At 34.6% G+C, this 16766-nt stretch overlaps 1 protein-coding gene across 2 annotated transcripts in view; it reads right to left on the bottom strand.

Moving 5' to 3' along the window:
- Window positions 1-456: 456 nt before the first annotated feature.
- fab1 (1-phosphatidylinositol 3-phosphate 5-kinase fab1) overlaps window positions 457-16766 on the bottom strand; it is a 191218-nt gene continuing 174908 nt past the window's right edge. For both annotated transcript variants that reach the window (XM_089097957.1, XM_089097958.1), the window contains exon 23: window positions 457-824. In XM_089097957.1, the coding sequence (XP_088954083.1) occupies window positions 746-824 (79 nt within the window). In that variant the 3' untranslated portion in view covers window positions 457-745. The remainder of the gene's footprint in view (window positions 825-16766) is intronic.

The following is a 16766-nucleotide window of genomic DNA, read 5'->3' as shown; positions in this document are numbered from 1 at the left end:
CGTTCATTTTTCTTTCTTTTCTAATACAATCCATGTGCTCCTGACACTACTTGAAGAAATTATTCAGAGTAACATATTACTACAGGCCGAAAAAATGTCGCTTTTCTGCAATTATGACCGTTTTTAGTAGCGGCCTGAAACTTGTCTCGTGACGATTTTACTGGTAAAGACTGCAAGGTATCGGCCTATAAGCCTTTTAAGGGTTAAAAACACCTTTGTTGAGAAGAGTGTAAAACCCTTGCTGATCTTCGGAAGCAATGCTGTCTCTGTAAAATTCGTGTCTGTTGTGCAATCTATTCACCATTGCAAAAGGAAATTATCTAATTACCGTCATACTACTATCAAGTAACTAATAATTAAGCAAAGTTTACTGTCTTACTTAAAAAAGTAAATTTATCCTTCATTTTTAAACATCAAGGCTACATTTAGGAAGGGTGAACAATCATTTATAAGTAACTCATGTTGATAGTCACAAAGAACAAAAAGTATAAGCACCCTAGTATAAAGTATAACCACTGGTTTGATCTAAAAAATAAAATATATTTATAATTTGAAATTTTGCAACGTTGATATCAAACGACTGGGTTTCCAACACAAAAAAAGGACGAAAAATAAACCATCTGGAATCATTACGTGCTTGTGATTCCATAGCACTCTCTAATCAAACAAAAGAAATCCAAACACACAGGTACAGACAATCTATCAACTTTTTCTTCTTCAATAGTTCTTTAAGAGAAGCAAAAAACTAACAATCTGCGTTTGATGACAGGCCAGTCCATCGGTCAGGAACAGCCAAGAAGTAACGAGACATGGCATCACAAAATCTAAAAGATAATCTTATGTTGGAAACGTGAACAATAATGACACGGTGAAAAACAACTTTCACCATAGTTTTCGAGCTTAGTAATAAATTGGTACTTAATTCTTTAAAGCGAAATAAACATCAGCTAGCTTACATTTAGCTTTTCAAAAGAGTTACAAAAATACTTGCAGCGGGTTGGCTATGTACACTAGACTATTAGAAAGATGTATAAACATAATAAAAACAAGAAAAGGAAAAACAAGCATAATACAAGCGAAAAAATCATATTCAGTGTCCGATCGGTCCATTCTATAATAATAATAATAATATGTCTACAGAGCATGCTTTATTATTTTTGACAACATTTGTTAACGAGTGCCTAGATTCAGGTTTAAAGGTGGGTTCAATTTTTCTAGATATTATGAAGGCTTTTGACTGTGTTGATCATAAGATTTTATTGGCTAAGCTTGAAAATGCTGGAATTCGTTTTAAAAGTCTGATATTGATTGCTTCATTCCTTGAAGGAAGATCGCAAAGACTACGGCTGGGCACAGTCCTGTCAGAAAAGATGGTAGTAAAGTGCGGTGTGCCACAGGGGTCTGTGTTGGGTCCCCTATTATTTCTTGTGTACATTAATGATCCAAATGGATGCCTCAAACAACTGTCAACTCCAAGGTACACTGATGGCCCGGTGCGAGCAATACTTCCAAGTTTTGCTGATAATACTCAGTTTACAATGGCTACGAAAACAGAAGCGGATTTGAAAAATGGCATGAAACAAGGAATGGTGATAATCAAGAGGTGGATGCGAGTGAACAAACTGCTTGTTAATCAGAAGAAAACAATGTTCATTTTATACGGCAGAAGTGCAAATTACTATCCATGGATTGAAGAAATTGAGTTAGTAAATGGAAGCATAAAACGGACAAGCATTGTAAGGCATCTTGGTGTAATGGTAGATAAATGCCTAAGTTTTAAAGATCATATTGCATTTATAAGTACTAAATTAGCCAAAAATGTGGGAACTCTGCGGAAGCTGAATTTTTTTTTCCCAAAAAGGTTATTAGAATGTTCTATTTTTCTCTTATTCATCCATATTTGCTGTATTGTGTTACAGTGTGGTCGTCAACGTTCACTAGCCATTTGTATCCGCTCCGTGTGTTACAAAATAAAGCCGTAAGAGTTTTGACCAATGACGTGTCCCAGAATTCGGTAAGATCGAGGCATCACCAATTAAAAATTTTATCATTTTTTGGTTTGGTTAAATTTTATGTAAATTTGTTTATGTATAAATTTTTTTTTCTAATTTGTTACCTGCATGTTTTTCGGAACTTTATAATGAAAGGGAACATAGTTATGAAACTAGAAATGTTGAATTTGTAAGAACGCCGGTTCCAGTTACTACCAGGTCTAAAATTTCTATTAGGTATAATAGTCCTGAAGCCTGGAACAGGCCGGTGGAAGTAAAAGGTAAGAAGGCCCTTGAGGAATTTCGGGCTTCTTTGCGATGTATTTGTTTTAACCAGTATTGTAGATATGGATTAAGTGATTGATTCGGAAGTGAGTATATGCGTGTGAGTGTTAAAAAGAAAAATTTTTTTGTGTGTTGATTGAGGCGATTGTCGGTATATGAAAGGAAGCATGATGAATCATAGAGTATGAGTGTGGGGTTCCTTTAAGTTCCCTGTAAATAAAAATTTATTATCTTTAGAATATTGATTCATTGTTTAGTCGGGGTGGGGGAGGGGAGGAGGAGTCAAAGAGTAATATTCCCCTCGAGGAAGTGTATTAGTGTATAAGTAGTTGAAATGTCCCTTTTTTTGGGGTCATCCCAAACACGCTAATATGCGTCGGGACCTATTTTGTTATTGTTAGTATTACATGCAGTTTTGTTTTGTTAGTATTATATGGAGATTTCTATGTTTTCTTTGTGACCCATTTGTTAATAAAAAAAAAAATCGTAAAAACTAGGAACCCTTAACAAATAATTCTTTAACTTACTTTTATAAAACCCTCTTGAAAACATGGCATTGAATCCAGCCCTGGTTCCACTTCTATGCAGGACCACAAAGTTACCAGCGTGTCGAGTTTCATAATTCATATTTAAGACATAGATATTTCAAGTTTATTTTTTTTTTTGCCCTGACTGTAAATCGTACATTGAATAACCTAGCACGCTTTGAGCTACCATAGCGGAGATGCTGGTTTCCATTAAAACAATTTTAGTTGGTTAAAAATATGAGCCCAGTGTCGCACCAGAGTCGGATATCAGAACACACTAAGTGCATATTTAACAAATGATGTTTGGTTTCCATCAAAATTAACACTCATGGATTTCTGAGCTCGCTGATTACAAGTCTGAGGCCAATATTGCAATATAGAGTTTCAAAATCCAAAAATGTTCAGTAGCTAATTTCTAAAGTTTTAAAGGTTTTGGTTTTGAGGATTTTTGGGCTTGTTCTTTACATATCTGAGGTTATCACTGCAATGCACAAGTCCAAAAAAAAACACCAAGCAAATAATTTCAAAAGACAGGTTTATTTTAATCAGAGTTGGGCCCGTGTGTTAGGCGAAAGGACCTAAAATTACAAAAGTAGTCCATTTAAAATAGATGCATCAGGCAAATATTTTAGTAGAAATGTGGACATGCTAAACATTGTTCAAATCAGAATCAGGCAAGAACTTTTGATCCATGTGATCGGAGGGTCCAAATTGATACCCTTGGACCTATGGTGAATTAAAAGGCTCTAAGCTATATAGCTTAGATATTAAAAAAAAACCAGAAAAATGAGATATATTTGGGCTCATCGAGTGTTATTGATGAGCAGTTGTCTGTAAAAGTCAAATAGTTTTAACGCCTTCAAAGTACACAATTTTTTATGTCAAAAGCTGAGTTCTCCAACTACAACTCTCCAACTAAAAATATTTTTAGAAAGAAAATATGCTAGAAAAAGGGAAGTACTAACTTAGTTTACGATAGTGAAGCATACATTTTAGAACCGGTTTCCTTGTCACACAACAAAAATTTGAATTGTCACAGGGACATAAAACCGAACGAATGTATAATCATTTATCGATAATTAACTTGGATAAGTTCAAATTGACTATTCTCTTCCAATTTTTTAATATACCAATAGAATGTTTTATTATTGTGCCATCTGGTTACATCTTCCAGATCTTCAGCAATTTTATCCATACCTTCTGAAAGAAGAAATGATGCTATTTGGAATCAAACCTGAAGGGGGGGGGGCTAATCACTGTCTCACAGAAATTGAAGCACCTGGCAAAATAATTTTGAATTGACAAATTAAACTAATCGGAAAAAAGTATTGGCTAAAGTTATTTACGGAACATCTTGACTCAGAAGACTCAAGACGTTCGTGCATTACTGAGAATTGTGTCCAGGGTTGCCAACAGGACATATTTTATATTCAAACGACAAATTTCCCTGTGACCGGACATAATGACATAATAGGTACAAAAACGGAGAATTTTAGACATTTGGGAAACAGAGTGGGCAGATTTTCCATATTCATGACGTAAAACAAATGATTTTCATAAAATAATGTCACTCATAACTAAATTAGTGCTAAAACTTATATCTACTTATTTTTTAAGCTCTGTATTGTATTTTCCGGGATTGCTTGCTCTTCCCTGAAGCAAGCTTTTTGAAAATGCCTTCACAATTCTTTCACCTATAAATGGTATTATTAGCCCTGATTTTTACTCGCCACGGTCAAGATAAAAGACAAGCTGTCGCCTTTTTCATATAAACTTGCTTCCGGCTTCTGAACGTCACACAAAGACCTCTATGAAAAGTTAAGAAAATGAAACCTTTCGATTGTTGATGGTCTGAAATCAAAACTAAAGCCAAGTTGTCAAACACCCGGGGTAAATTCCTTCAGTTTGAAAATTTTCATCACGGGAAAGGAGCTGGGAGAAATTTAAGTAAGTAAAAATTAAATGTTAGGTGATATAGCTCAATTGTATATATATATATATATATATATATATATATATATATATATATATATATATATATATATATATATATATATATATATATATATATATATATATATATATATATATATATATATATATATATATATATATATATATATATATATCACACCTATATCACTCACACACACTCTATATATATATATATATATATATATATATATATATATATATATATATATATATATATATATATATATATATATATATATATATATATATATATATATATATATATATATATATATATATATATATATATATATATATATATATATATATATATATATATATATATATATATATATATATATATATATATATATATATATATATATATATATATATATAGCGCCTCTAATATGGAAACGTATAGATAGAAGAATTGTATTATTCCTATATGTTTTCCCGTTTCTTGCTTTCGTCAGCATTTATTTGATTTACGGTTATACTAGTTGAAAAAAAGAGTGATGCATGGCAAAATGCATAGAAAATAATTATAATTTTTACTATATTTTTGCACATTAAGGAGGGAAAGCATAGTGGAATCACTTCGCTATATATATATATATATATATATATATATATATATATATATATATATATATATATATATATATATATATATATATATATATATATATATATATATATATATATATATATATATATATATATATATATATATATATATATATATATATATATATATATATATATATATATATATATATATATATATATATATATATATATATATATATATATATTATAAAAATAATATAACACATGAACAACAAGGAGGTTTCAGAACAGGGTACGGGACGGTAGATACAATATTTATTTTAAAGGCATTCATTGATAAATACGGAAAGGGAAAAACTTGTCTTTATGTGGGATTTCTAGACCTCCACAAGGCGTTCGACAGTGTCGACAGAGAGCTATTAAAGGATGCCCTGGTTAGAATTGGCCTCCCTCATTTGTTTGTGAGGTTGATAGTGAGTATGTATATTTGTGTGAGTGGAATCGTGTTAGTTGGTAACAGGTTTTCTAGGTTTTTTAATATTAATCTGGGTGTAAAACAAGGCAGCACTCTTTCTCCTAAATTGTATAACATTTTTATAAATGATGTTGATGATTATCTAGAGAATAGATGGGCTCCGAATGTTAGTCTAGGGACCCATAAACTATCACTACTATTATTTGCAGATGATATTGCCTTGGTGGCTAGCACACCGCAAGATCTGCAGACGCTTTTGAGTCTTATAGATGATTATTTGCAGATGAAAAAACTAAGGCTGAATGTTGAAAAGAGTGAAGTTGATGTCGGCAATTTTTTGACATCCGACGATAATGGGAATTAAAAACTTAAAATTGCAGAAAAGAATATTTAATACAAAAGTTTATCCAGCAATAGAATATGCAGCAGAGATTTGGGGCGGAAAAGTAGCGCAGAAGTTGGAGTCACTCCAGGTCCAGTATTATAAAAGACTATTTGGATTACATCAGACAACTCATTCACAGGTTCTGAAAGGTGATATGGGCCTGTTTTCGTTAAAACTACGTAGGTCTATTTTGATGCTTAGATTTTGGTTGAAGATCATTAGGTGTAATGAAGACAGACTAGTAAGTGCTGCTTATTATCAGATGTTGAGCTATGATTCGAAAAGGTCGTGGCCATCCCAAATTAGGTCATTACTAAAAAGTGTGGGAATGGCTTACTTATGGAATGACGGTCTTGGTTCCCCTGATCTACCAACAAATTTAGTAAGCCAGGTACGATTTATCTTAGAGTGTCAAGAAATTCAGTATTGGCAAGGGCTGGTTTTAAATTCTGCTATATTGAATCATTATAATCAGGTTAAACCTAGTTTTGGAGAGGAAATTTATTTTAAATTCAATTTACCGGCTATGATTTTATGTCGATGGATTCAGCTTAGGGCAAATTGCCTTCCAATCCAGAGCAGGCAAATGGTGTTGTTCGACAGGGGGATAGTACATCCTGATGGTCGGTATGTGTGTCCTCTTTGTAGGGATGAGGACGAAGATTTGGACCATTTTCTCCGAAAGTGCCCGGTGCTCTCTGATTTAAGGGAAAATTACTTACATGGGATTGTTTTGCTGCTTCCAAATATCTTACAAAGTAGCAATCCAACCACAATATTTCGTATTGGTGCGTACATAGAGAAGGGATTAAAAAGAAGGAAACGTTTTTACAATTAATTATTATTAATTATATGGAATTAAAGTTATTTTTTTTGGTATTTTACCAGAAGGTATTTTTCGCTATGTATTCATGTTAATGTGTGTTTGTAATTTGTTCTGTGGTAATTTTTCTATTTTCATATTTTTTGTGTGTGTATGGCTCTTGGGCTTTTTGAAATACACGATCTATCTATCTATATATATATATATATATATATATATATATATATATATATATATATATATATATATATATATATATATATATTTGAAGAGGGGACAGCCCTTTTCATATACGGAATAATTTCTGTTCGTTTTAAGTTTTAATATCGCTCCTCACTTTCAGTTAAAAAAAACTTGTTTTTTTTTTATTTAATTTCTGAACGTTTTTGAGTTAATGCAGCTTTGATGTTGGCTCACCGTACATAAATAATTATACCGAAATTTGCATATTAATTTTACTTTTTTTGGTAAATGGCTTTCGTGTACTTTTGATCTGAGGTAACTTACAAATTAACTTATGTAGCCCTTAGTCAATACCTCACTTTTTGTACCAAAGTTCAAATTTTCTTTCTGTTTTCTAAGAATGGCCCTTAATCACAAATGTCGTTAATTAGAATAAATAGCTCTGATGAAACTAAAAAAAAAAAATTTAGCGCAAAGAGCGAGGTAATGAATAGGGGGCGAACCCATTCATGTACGTATTAATTTCTGTTTCTTTTAAGTTTTGGTTTTGCTCCTTAATTTCAGTTAAAAAACTTGTTTTTTATTTAATTTCTTATTGTTTTTTTTAAATAATGCTGGGAAATCCGGCGCCTCCTTCATAGCAATGTCCCTTCCTCCATGGAAAGATCCTCCCACGTAAAACCCGACCCCTACCAGAAAAAAATTGCCCTGAAAACATCTGTATACTTCCCAATAACCAATATTAAATGTAAACATTGGACATAGTTCATAACTTGCAGACCGTCCCCCGGGGACTGTGGGGGTCATCCTCAAAGACATAGTTATTATATTTTTCGAACATGCTGAACAAAATGGCTATCTAAAAATTGTGATTCGGTGACTTTGGGAAAAAATGAGCGGAGGAGTTGCCCTCCATTCTTTTTGGTCATTGAAAAAGGGCACTAGAACTTTTAATTTCCGTTCTGAATAAGCAAATCCATCAGTTTTCTGGTCTGCCCTAAGAAAATGTATGGATGCCAAGGACAAAGAAAAATACAAGGATCTTTATGATTTTATGCTAACGTTATGTGGCCTGCCACACTCTTCAGCAGCTGCTGAAAGACAGTTTACGCTACTTGGTAACCTCAAAACCAAATTATGGAATGGTCTTCTAGTGCAAACGACTAGTTGTTCAATGTATGTGAAGCAACTGATTTGGCGTTCCGGAACGTCGCTGGAATCCTGGATTATACCTTTTGCAATGCGCAAGAAAAACTCCGATTGGCAAATAGCTAGCAAACTAAGAAATAAGGCTGACTCTCATGCTGAACATAATTTTCAAGATGATTCTCGCTAGAAGACTAATCTTAAGCTCCCACAAATTATTTTTAGTGTTCACTTGTTTTTATGAGTTTTGTGCTTGTATTAAATGGTTTTTTTCGTTTTCAATATATTTGATGTTGACTGGCCGCTTTGAAAGATGTTTCCATAGCGTATTTTGGTCAATATCCCAATTGATAAGAAAAACAACCTTTAGGTTCTGAGATTTCAAGATGAACATATTTTGGACATATTTAAGACGAAATATGGACATATTTTGGCTAAAAATGACATAATTTTGGATACTCAAGGGACATATTTATGGCCCGAAAAGTTGGCAACCCTGGTTGTGTCGTCAATGAAAACTGCTGAGTTTCGTACCATTGCCAATAAGACGGCTACACTTGTGATAAGTTGTTTACTTTTTTATACTTGTGATACGATTATATATATATATATATATATATATATATATATATATATATATATATATATATATATATATATATATATATTGCGTAAGGATCATTGCAAAAATGAGTCTCTGGTAAATTCTCCCAAATTCAGTTGTGTCGTCAATGAAAACTGCCGAGTTTCGTAACATTGCCTATAAAACGGCTATACTTGTGATACGTTTTTTACTTTTTTATACTTGTTGCTAAAAAAATTCTCCCAAATTCATAGGAAAAGTTTGTCTGCATACAGGTAAACCAAAAACCGCTGTTTAAACAGCTTTTTTTAAGTGAAGAATAAAGTTTGGTTATTACCGAAAAACAAAATAGAAACACGAAGTAGGTTTTCTTTTTTGTGGACCTGCTCTGTTTATATATATATTTATCAAACTGTAGATTATTTTGTTTATTGGAGAAAACAGAAAAAGGTAAAATTAATGCCCTAAACAGCCCCTCAGTCTCTAAAATAGTTGCTCTACCTGGGAAAGCATGTTATCGACCTTTTCCGAGAGATTTAAAATCACTCTTATTAAAACAAGCAATAATCGTATATGCTTGCACAGCTATATAGTTTTTTTCCCCCTAAAAAAAGACATTACAAGTTTTCTGAAAATTGGTAAACTACCATTTTCCGTGCGAAAAACGGTCTATATAGGTTACAAATTTGAGAAAACTTGTTCCCCCTCTCACTCCCTTTTAAATTCTCCATAAATCGTCTGCTGACTGACAATAGGACCCTTGATCACACCAGTACTTGGGATAGATGATGTTAGAGGTGTTATAGCGTAAATTTTACCCGAAAGAATTGAATCACCTGGACTTTTTGGACCAATGATAATTGTGATCAGATGTTAAAACGAAAACAAGCAAGAATTACTAGTTTATTGGTGAAACCGTGCTGTGCTGATAAGGGACTTAAATCCACATTTTAACGTTTTGCGAAAGAGACTAAAAAAACTCCTGCTTTTTGCCGAGAGAAGCTCATTCCTATGGTACTCTTCCATTGTAACATGAATATGCTGCCAGGGAAAGGGCTGTAAATAATGCAATCTGTCCATTGTTTATATACAGGATCTATAATTGAAAAGGGGGGTCATTTTGATCCTGGGTGTGCCAGAAAAGGCTGAGGGCATTAAGGTGATACTCTAGGGAGTGTTCAGGGGAATTTCAAGCTAATCAAAGACAGTACGTGCACCCAGGTTATCAAAAGGGCGCACCTGCAATATCTCAAGAGCAGTGAAGGGTATGGGCTTGAGACTTTCTGGACCATTACTGCTGCTACTGTGACTACAACTGCGACTACTTGCGACAGCTACTGCAATTATGGCTGCTTGCAACTACTTGCAAGTGTGACTACTTGTGACTGCGACTAATTTCAACGGCTACTGCGACTACTTATGAATGCGACTGCAATTACAACTGTGGCTTTTCGTGACTGTTTCTACTTACATCTCTGAATACTTGCGACTGTAACCACTTGTGACTGCGAATACTAGCGACAGGAACTACTTGTGACTGTGGATGCGACAAATTCTACTTGCGACTGTAACTTTTACTACTTGTAACTATGACTACTAGTGACTGCGACTACTTTAGACTGTGAATACTTGTGACTGCAAACAACTAATGACTGCAACTGGAACAACTTGCGACTGTGAATACGAATACAACTCAACTGCCACTTGCGAGTGTGACTACTCGCAGCTTCAACCGTTACAACTTGCGACTGCAAATGTGACAACTCATGAATGCAACTGCTATTGCTTGTGACTGTGACTACTGAAACTAATGCTGCGATGCGACTGTGATTGTAAATGCTACTGCAAATTCCACCATTATGACTGAAACTATTGAACTAAATCAAAAGAGTTTAGCTACATCCTGCTTGTCAAAATGGCATTATTATATGCATCCAGGTTGTCAAAACGGTATATTTTCGACATTCCAAGAATGGTTAGAGATGATATAAAGTTGAAACGTTTGGAGTATTCTGAGGGGAATGTTGAACTTACAGACAGTATGTGCAGACCAGTTGCCAATGGGTGTAGCTGCAATATCTTAGGAACGACTAACATTATTAAGTTGAAACTTTTAGGAAATATCGATTGGGATGCTGAGCTAACTCAAAAGACACCATATGCATCCTGGTTGTCAAAATTGCATGTCTGCAATATCTTATGAATAGCAGAGGGTAATAGGTCAAAACTTTCAGAGAGTGTTGAGGGGGATGTTGAACTTAATTAAAATACAACTATGTTTATTACTGTTGTCAAAAGGGCGCATATGCAAAATCACAGGATGGGCTAATGGTATTTAGATGAAGCTTTCTGGGGATACTGAATTAAATCTAAAGGTACTTTGTACATCCAGCTTGTTAAAATAGTGTGTACAATATCTAAGGAACAATTAAGGGTGTGAATTTGAAACTTTCTGAGAATATTGAGGGGGCTGTTGAACTTACTACGACCCTAGAAGACACTACATGCATTCTGGTTGTCAAAAGAGTGTATTTGCAATATCTCAGAAATTACAGATCAAGCAATAGCATTTATTTGAAACTTTCAGGGAATGTTGAAAGACACCAAGTAGAACTAATAAATTAGAATCAGTTGTTTTAATTGTTAAGCTGAAGACGTACAAAACTAGAGGAATGTTCATTGTATTAAACAGTGATATGGCTTTTTCACCGTTCACAAGTAATGTATACTGGAGTCCCAAAAGTGGTGTCAATTCTCGGAAATTAAGGGAGAGGGGGAAATGTAGAGTTATGTTGTTTTTTCAATTTAATCAATCAAAGCATGGGTCGGCAACCTTTTGTTGTAAAATGGCCGAAATTTTACGCGGGGATATTATGCGGGCCGCACTTAGGTCTCATATCATTACACTGTAATGTAGGCTAGTAGTGTAGGTATACTATAATGATTAGAGTGCATCTGCAATATTTATATACACATATTTTAGGCTTAAAAATAAAACGCTTAATATATATTTTTACGACATTTATGGTAGTTAATACAATCAATGAGATTTTGTTGTTACATTTGACTTGCAAGTTTTTCTACATAAGTTTGCATTTTTGTAGTAGACAGGCGTAGTATTGCATATAAATGTATATCCGATAACCGAGAACAGTGTTTGTTTTTTTGATAATTCAGAATTGAAAAAGTTTGCTCACAAATATATGTACTACCAAACATAGTAATTATTTGAGCAAACCTTTTTAACTCCTTGTAGTTTTCAGGAGGCAAACTTCCATAGAAATCCACAAAGTTGTTTTTTTCCTTAAAAGCTGTTATATGTGTGTTATCACTTTGCAAGTCTATCACGTTGATTTGCAAACCACTTGGTACATTATTGATATCCACTACGAAGGAGTTTTCAAAAATATCCATCCTAAGTGAAATTTTTTTGAAATCAGCAAACCGTTGTTCAAACTCAGTTTGAAGTTGTATTAATGCACTTTTCATTTTAGTATTTTGCCAAACAAGATTTATACCAGCTTCTACTAGTGCTTTCTTGCAATTTGGAAGATAATCGAGCTTTTCTTTCGTCGATATGCTTGATAAATAATGTTAGTTTAATTTCAAATGCCTTAACATCTGAATACATCTGGCAAATCAATTTATTTTTTCCTTCTAAACCTGTATTGAGTAGATTCAGTTCTGAAGTCAAATCAGTTAAAAACCCAAGATCTACAACCCATTGGTTGTTGTAAAGTTCGGGTATTACCTTTCCTTTTATCTCTATGAAGTTACAAATTTCTTTCTTTAAATAAAAAAAAATCGCTGAAGTACTGCTCCTCGGCTTAGCCATTTAACTTCAAAGTAATACATCACGTTACCGTATTCAGCTTCCACCTCTTCCAAAAACTTTTTAAACTGGCGACGAACAAGCCCATTTTTTCTTATAAAATTAATAGCAGATATAACGGTATCCATTATTTCTTTCCACGATAACCTTGCAACACAATGCTTCTTGATGAACAATGCAGTGAAATGTATACGGAACTTCAGATCCAGACTCTAGAAGTTTGCTGTTGACTCTTCGAACGATACCCTTATTATGACCGCTCATGTTTTTCCCGCCGTCCGTGGTGATACTGATTAATTTATTCCAGCTCAAGCCGCATAAAACAAGGGCTTGTTCAAAGTGGTGAAATAAATCTTCTCCCTTTGTAGTTCCATCAAGACCGCATATTTTAAATAGTTCCTCATATACATGAAAGTTTTCATCAATTCCTCGTACAAATATTAAGATTTGTGCCGTATCCGACACGTCCGTACTTTCGTCCATCGCAAGAGAGAAGTACGTAAAAGACTGTGCTTTATCCTTAAGCTGTTCACAGAAGTTAGTACCTAAGTCTTCGGTGCGGCGAGTGCAAGTTCTAGCAGAGAGACTAATGTTTTCAAATAATTTTTTCCGGGCATACTTCCTCCGCAATAGCCAAGACACACTCTTTTACAAGATCGCTGTCAGTAAATGGGCAACCATGATTTGCTATTATTTCTGCCACTTTGTAGCTGGTACGTACAGCTGATTCGCTTTTGTCTTGCACAACGTTAAAGATTTTCTGCTGATTTTGAGGGACGATTTCAAGCTAATGATTTTGTTTTTTCGAGATTCACCTTCAAGACAGTCAAGTTTAGTTTTGTGCTCAGTGCCATAATGTCGCTTCAAGTTATATTTCTTTTTTGATTTCTTAAAGTTATAAAAGTGAAAACATTTAAAAGAATTTTTTTCAGTAAAAGGGACTAGTCCTCTCAATTTCCGATCGAATGAGCCCTTTTTGAAGCTTCTACGACAAGATTTTACGACAGAACCCTTAGGACCCTTGTCCTGAAGGCTACGAGGGAAGAATTTTCATCCCCACAGGAATAATTCCCAGAACATTCTACAACGCGGAGCCAAATGGCCATATCAAAATGTTGACCATGAATATTCAAAAAAATGATGGACATGGGGCGGGGGTGATTCTCCCTTCAATCGCTGTCAAACATTGACCGCGGCACTAGCGCAATCCAATTACCAATTTTTGAAGTTTTTATGACAACACTTACTATAAAAACATTATATGCCCCCAGGACATAACTTACAATCTTAGCCCTAAGGGATGTGGGGGGAGGGGAGTTTTCATACTCAAAAATATAATTTCCGGACCCTTCAACTACGTTCAACAAAATAGCTATATTAAAATGTTGATCAGAAGTGTTTGGGGAAATGATGGCCGTGGGGAGGGGGGCATTCGCCCTCCGATCACTTATGACTATTAATAAAGGCACTAGCCATCTCAATCCCGAATTGAATGAGCCCTTGTTGAAGTTTCTACGATAATGCATTCTATAAGAACCTTATATGCCCCCAGAGCATAACTTACAACCCTAGCCCTAAGGGCTGTGGGAGGGGGGTTGTCATACTCAAAGACATAATTTCCAGGCGCTTGAACTACGTTCAACAAAATGGCTATATCAAAATGTTGATCGGAACTGTTTGAGGAAATGATGGGCGTGAGTGGGGGGGGGCATTCGCCCTCCAATGGCTTTTGACTATTAATAAGGGCACTAGCCCTCTGAATTCCCGATTGAATGAGCCCTTTTTGAAGTTTCTACAACAACGCTTTCTATAAAAACCTTATATGCCCCCAGGGCATAACTTGCAACCTTTGGCCTAGGGGCTGTGGAGGTTTGTCATCCTAAAAGACAAAATTTCTGGGCCTTTGAACTACGTTGAACAAATTGGCTATCTCTAAATTTTTATGGAATGTGTTCGGGAAATATTGGCCGTGAGAGGGGGTTTGTTGCCCTTCAATCACTTTCAACTATTAAAAAGAGCGCTAGCTCTCTCAATTTCCAATCGAATGAACCCTTTTTTAAGTTTCTACAACTTCGCTTTCTATAAAACCCTTATATGCCCCCTGAGAATAATTTGTAACCTTCGCCCTTAGGGCTGTGGGGGGGGGGGGTTGCCGTCCTTAAAGATCTATTTTCTTTAACTCTCAACTACGTTGAAAAAAATGGCTATCTCTAATTATTAATTGATGTGTTTTGGAAAACTATGGACGTGGGGGGGAGTTGGTTGCCCTCCGGTTAGTGTTTACTATTAAAAAGGGCACTGGAACTATTGATTCCTAATCGAATGAGTACTGTTAGAAGTTCCTATCACAACACTTTCTATAAAAACCTTATATGCCCAAGGGCATAAGTTACGGTCCTTGCCCTAAGGGATGTGGGGGTGGGGTATTATCCTGAAAGACCTAATTTCCAATACTTTCAACTGCATTGAACCAAATTGATATCTTAAAATTTTGATTGCATGTGTTTAGAGAAATGGTGGGCGTGAGAGGGGGGTTAGTTGTACTCCAATCACTTTCGACTATTAAAAAGGGCACTAGCCATTTCAATTTCCAGTTGAATGAACCCTTTTTGAAGTTTCTACGACAGCGCTTTCTATAAAAACCTTGTACGCCCCCAGGGCACAACTTACAACCTTTGCCCTGAGGGGTGTGGGGGTTTGTCATCCACAAAACATAATTTCCGGACTTTTCAAGTACGTTGAACAAAATAGCTGTCTCAAAATTATGATTAGATGTGTTTGGGGAAATGGTGGGCGTGAGAGGGGCGTAAGCTGCCCTCCCATCACTTTCGACTATTAAAAAGGGCACAAGCCATTCCAATTTCCAATCGAATGAGCCCTTTTCGAAGTTTCTACAACTCCTTCGATACGAAGTGCCCTGTTCTAAGACCAACCAAAAAAATCTATAAATATTAGTTTCTAGTAATCTAGTAATAAATATTAAGTTTCAGTAATTAATCAACATAGTTCTTTACTTAGGCACAACCTTATTTATGATTAGACACAAAGGTTCTTCCCTAACTTCAATAAAAAATAAAAATGTGCCCATGCTTCATTAAAAATCCGTCTTTCATCAACAATCTTACTTTTTTTAGAAGCCATATTGGGTGTATAAATCTATAAAACAAGAAATCAAATATATGAATATCTATTTGTTTTTACGGATAGCGAATATTTTTATACAAAAACAGAAAATCGTAGAACTAATGTCAACTATACAGAAAGTTGGGTAGTGATATACCGGGAGTTTTTTTTTTAAATATAAAAAAAAATTATATCAAATCGTTGACTAACGAATTGATTTATAGACCAAATGAAAGCCTATTATCAGAAAAATAGAATGTGATTTTTTTCAGATTTTTGATTTTTCAACTGAAAAAAAGGGGAGAGTCCCTGCATGTACCAGTTGTCCCACTAAATACCAGGGGGGTGGTACATAAAGAAACATGGGATGATACATAGTGGGTTATGATACAAACCATTCATTTATTATAAAAAAAAGGTTGAAAATCATTGTATGATTAAAAAATTGACATCAAATAACTAAAATCAAGCTCATTTTCACCAAACATTAACCACCAGTTGGTGAATAAGAAATACGAAGATGTCCTGGAGGCAGTACCAGGGGCAGGAACAGGGCGTAACAATTTTTGAGTATATCTTCCCTAAGGTAAAAGATAGAGTCTTCTTGGTCTGATCACTTCCATTTTTGAGGTCTGGCCATACAAATGACATTTACTTTGGTACTGTTCTCTTTTTTTCACAATACCGCCAGGGTAAAATCCTCCCTCAATACTATTTTAAAAATTCACTTTTACAAAGCCACTTTTCTATGAAAATACAGAAAAATTGCATTTTCCAAAATCTAGAAAGATTAACAGATCGTGGGTGAGGGGGGGGGGGGAATTAAATGTAAGAAATGACATAAAACTAGAGTGTTGAATTTAAAG

Source organism: Artemia sp. Qi Xiang Cuo, chromosome 12, assembly GCF_049724085.1.
Source record: "Artemia sp. Qi Xiang Cuo chromosome 12, ASM4972408v1, whole genome shotgun sequence".
Lineage (NCBI taxonomy): Eukaryota > Metazoa > Arthropoda > Branchiopoda > Anostraca > Artemiidae > Artemia > Artemia sp. Qi Xiang Cuo.
This window is presented reverse-complemented; position numbering and strand designations above follow the sequence as displayed.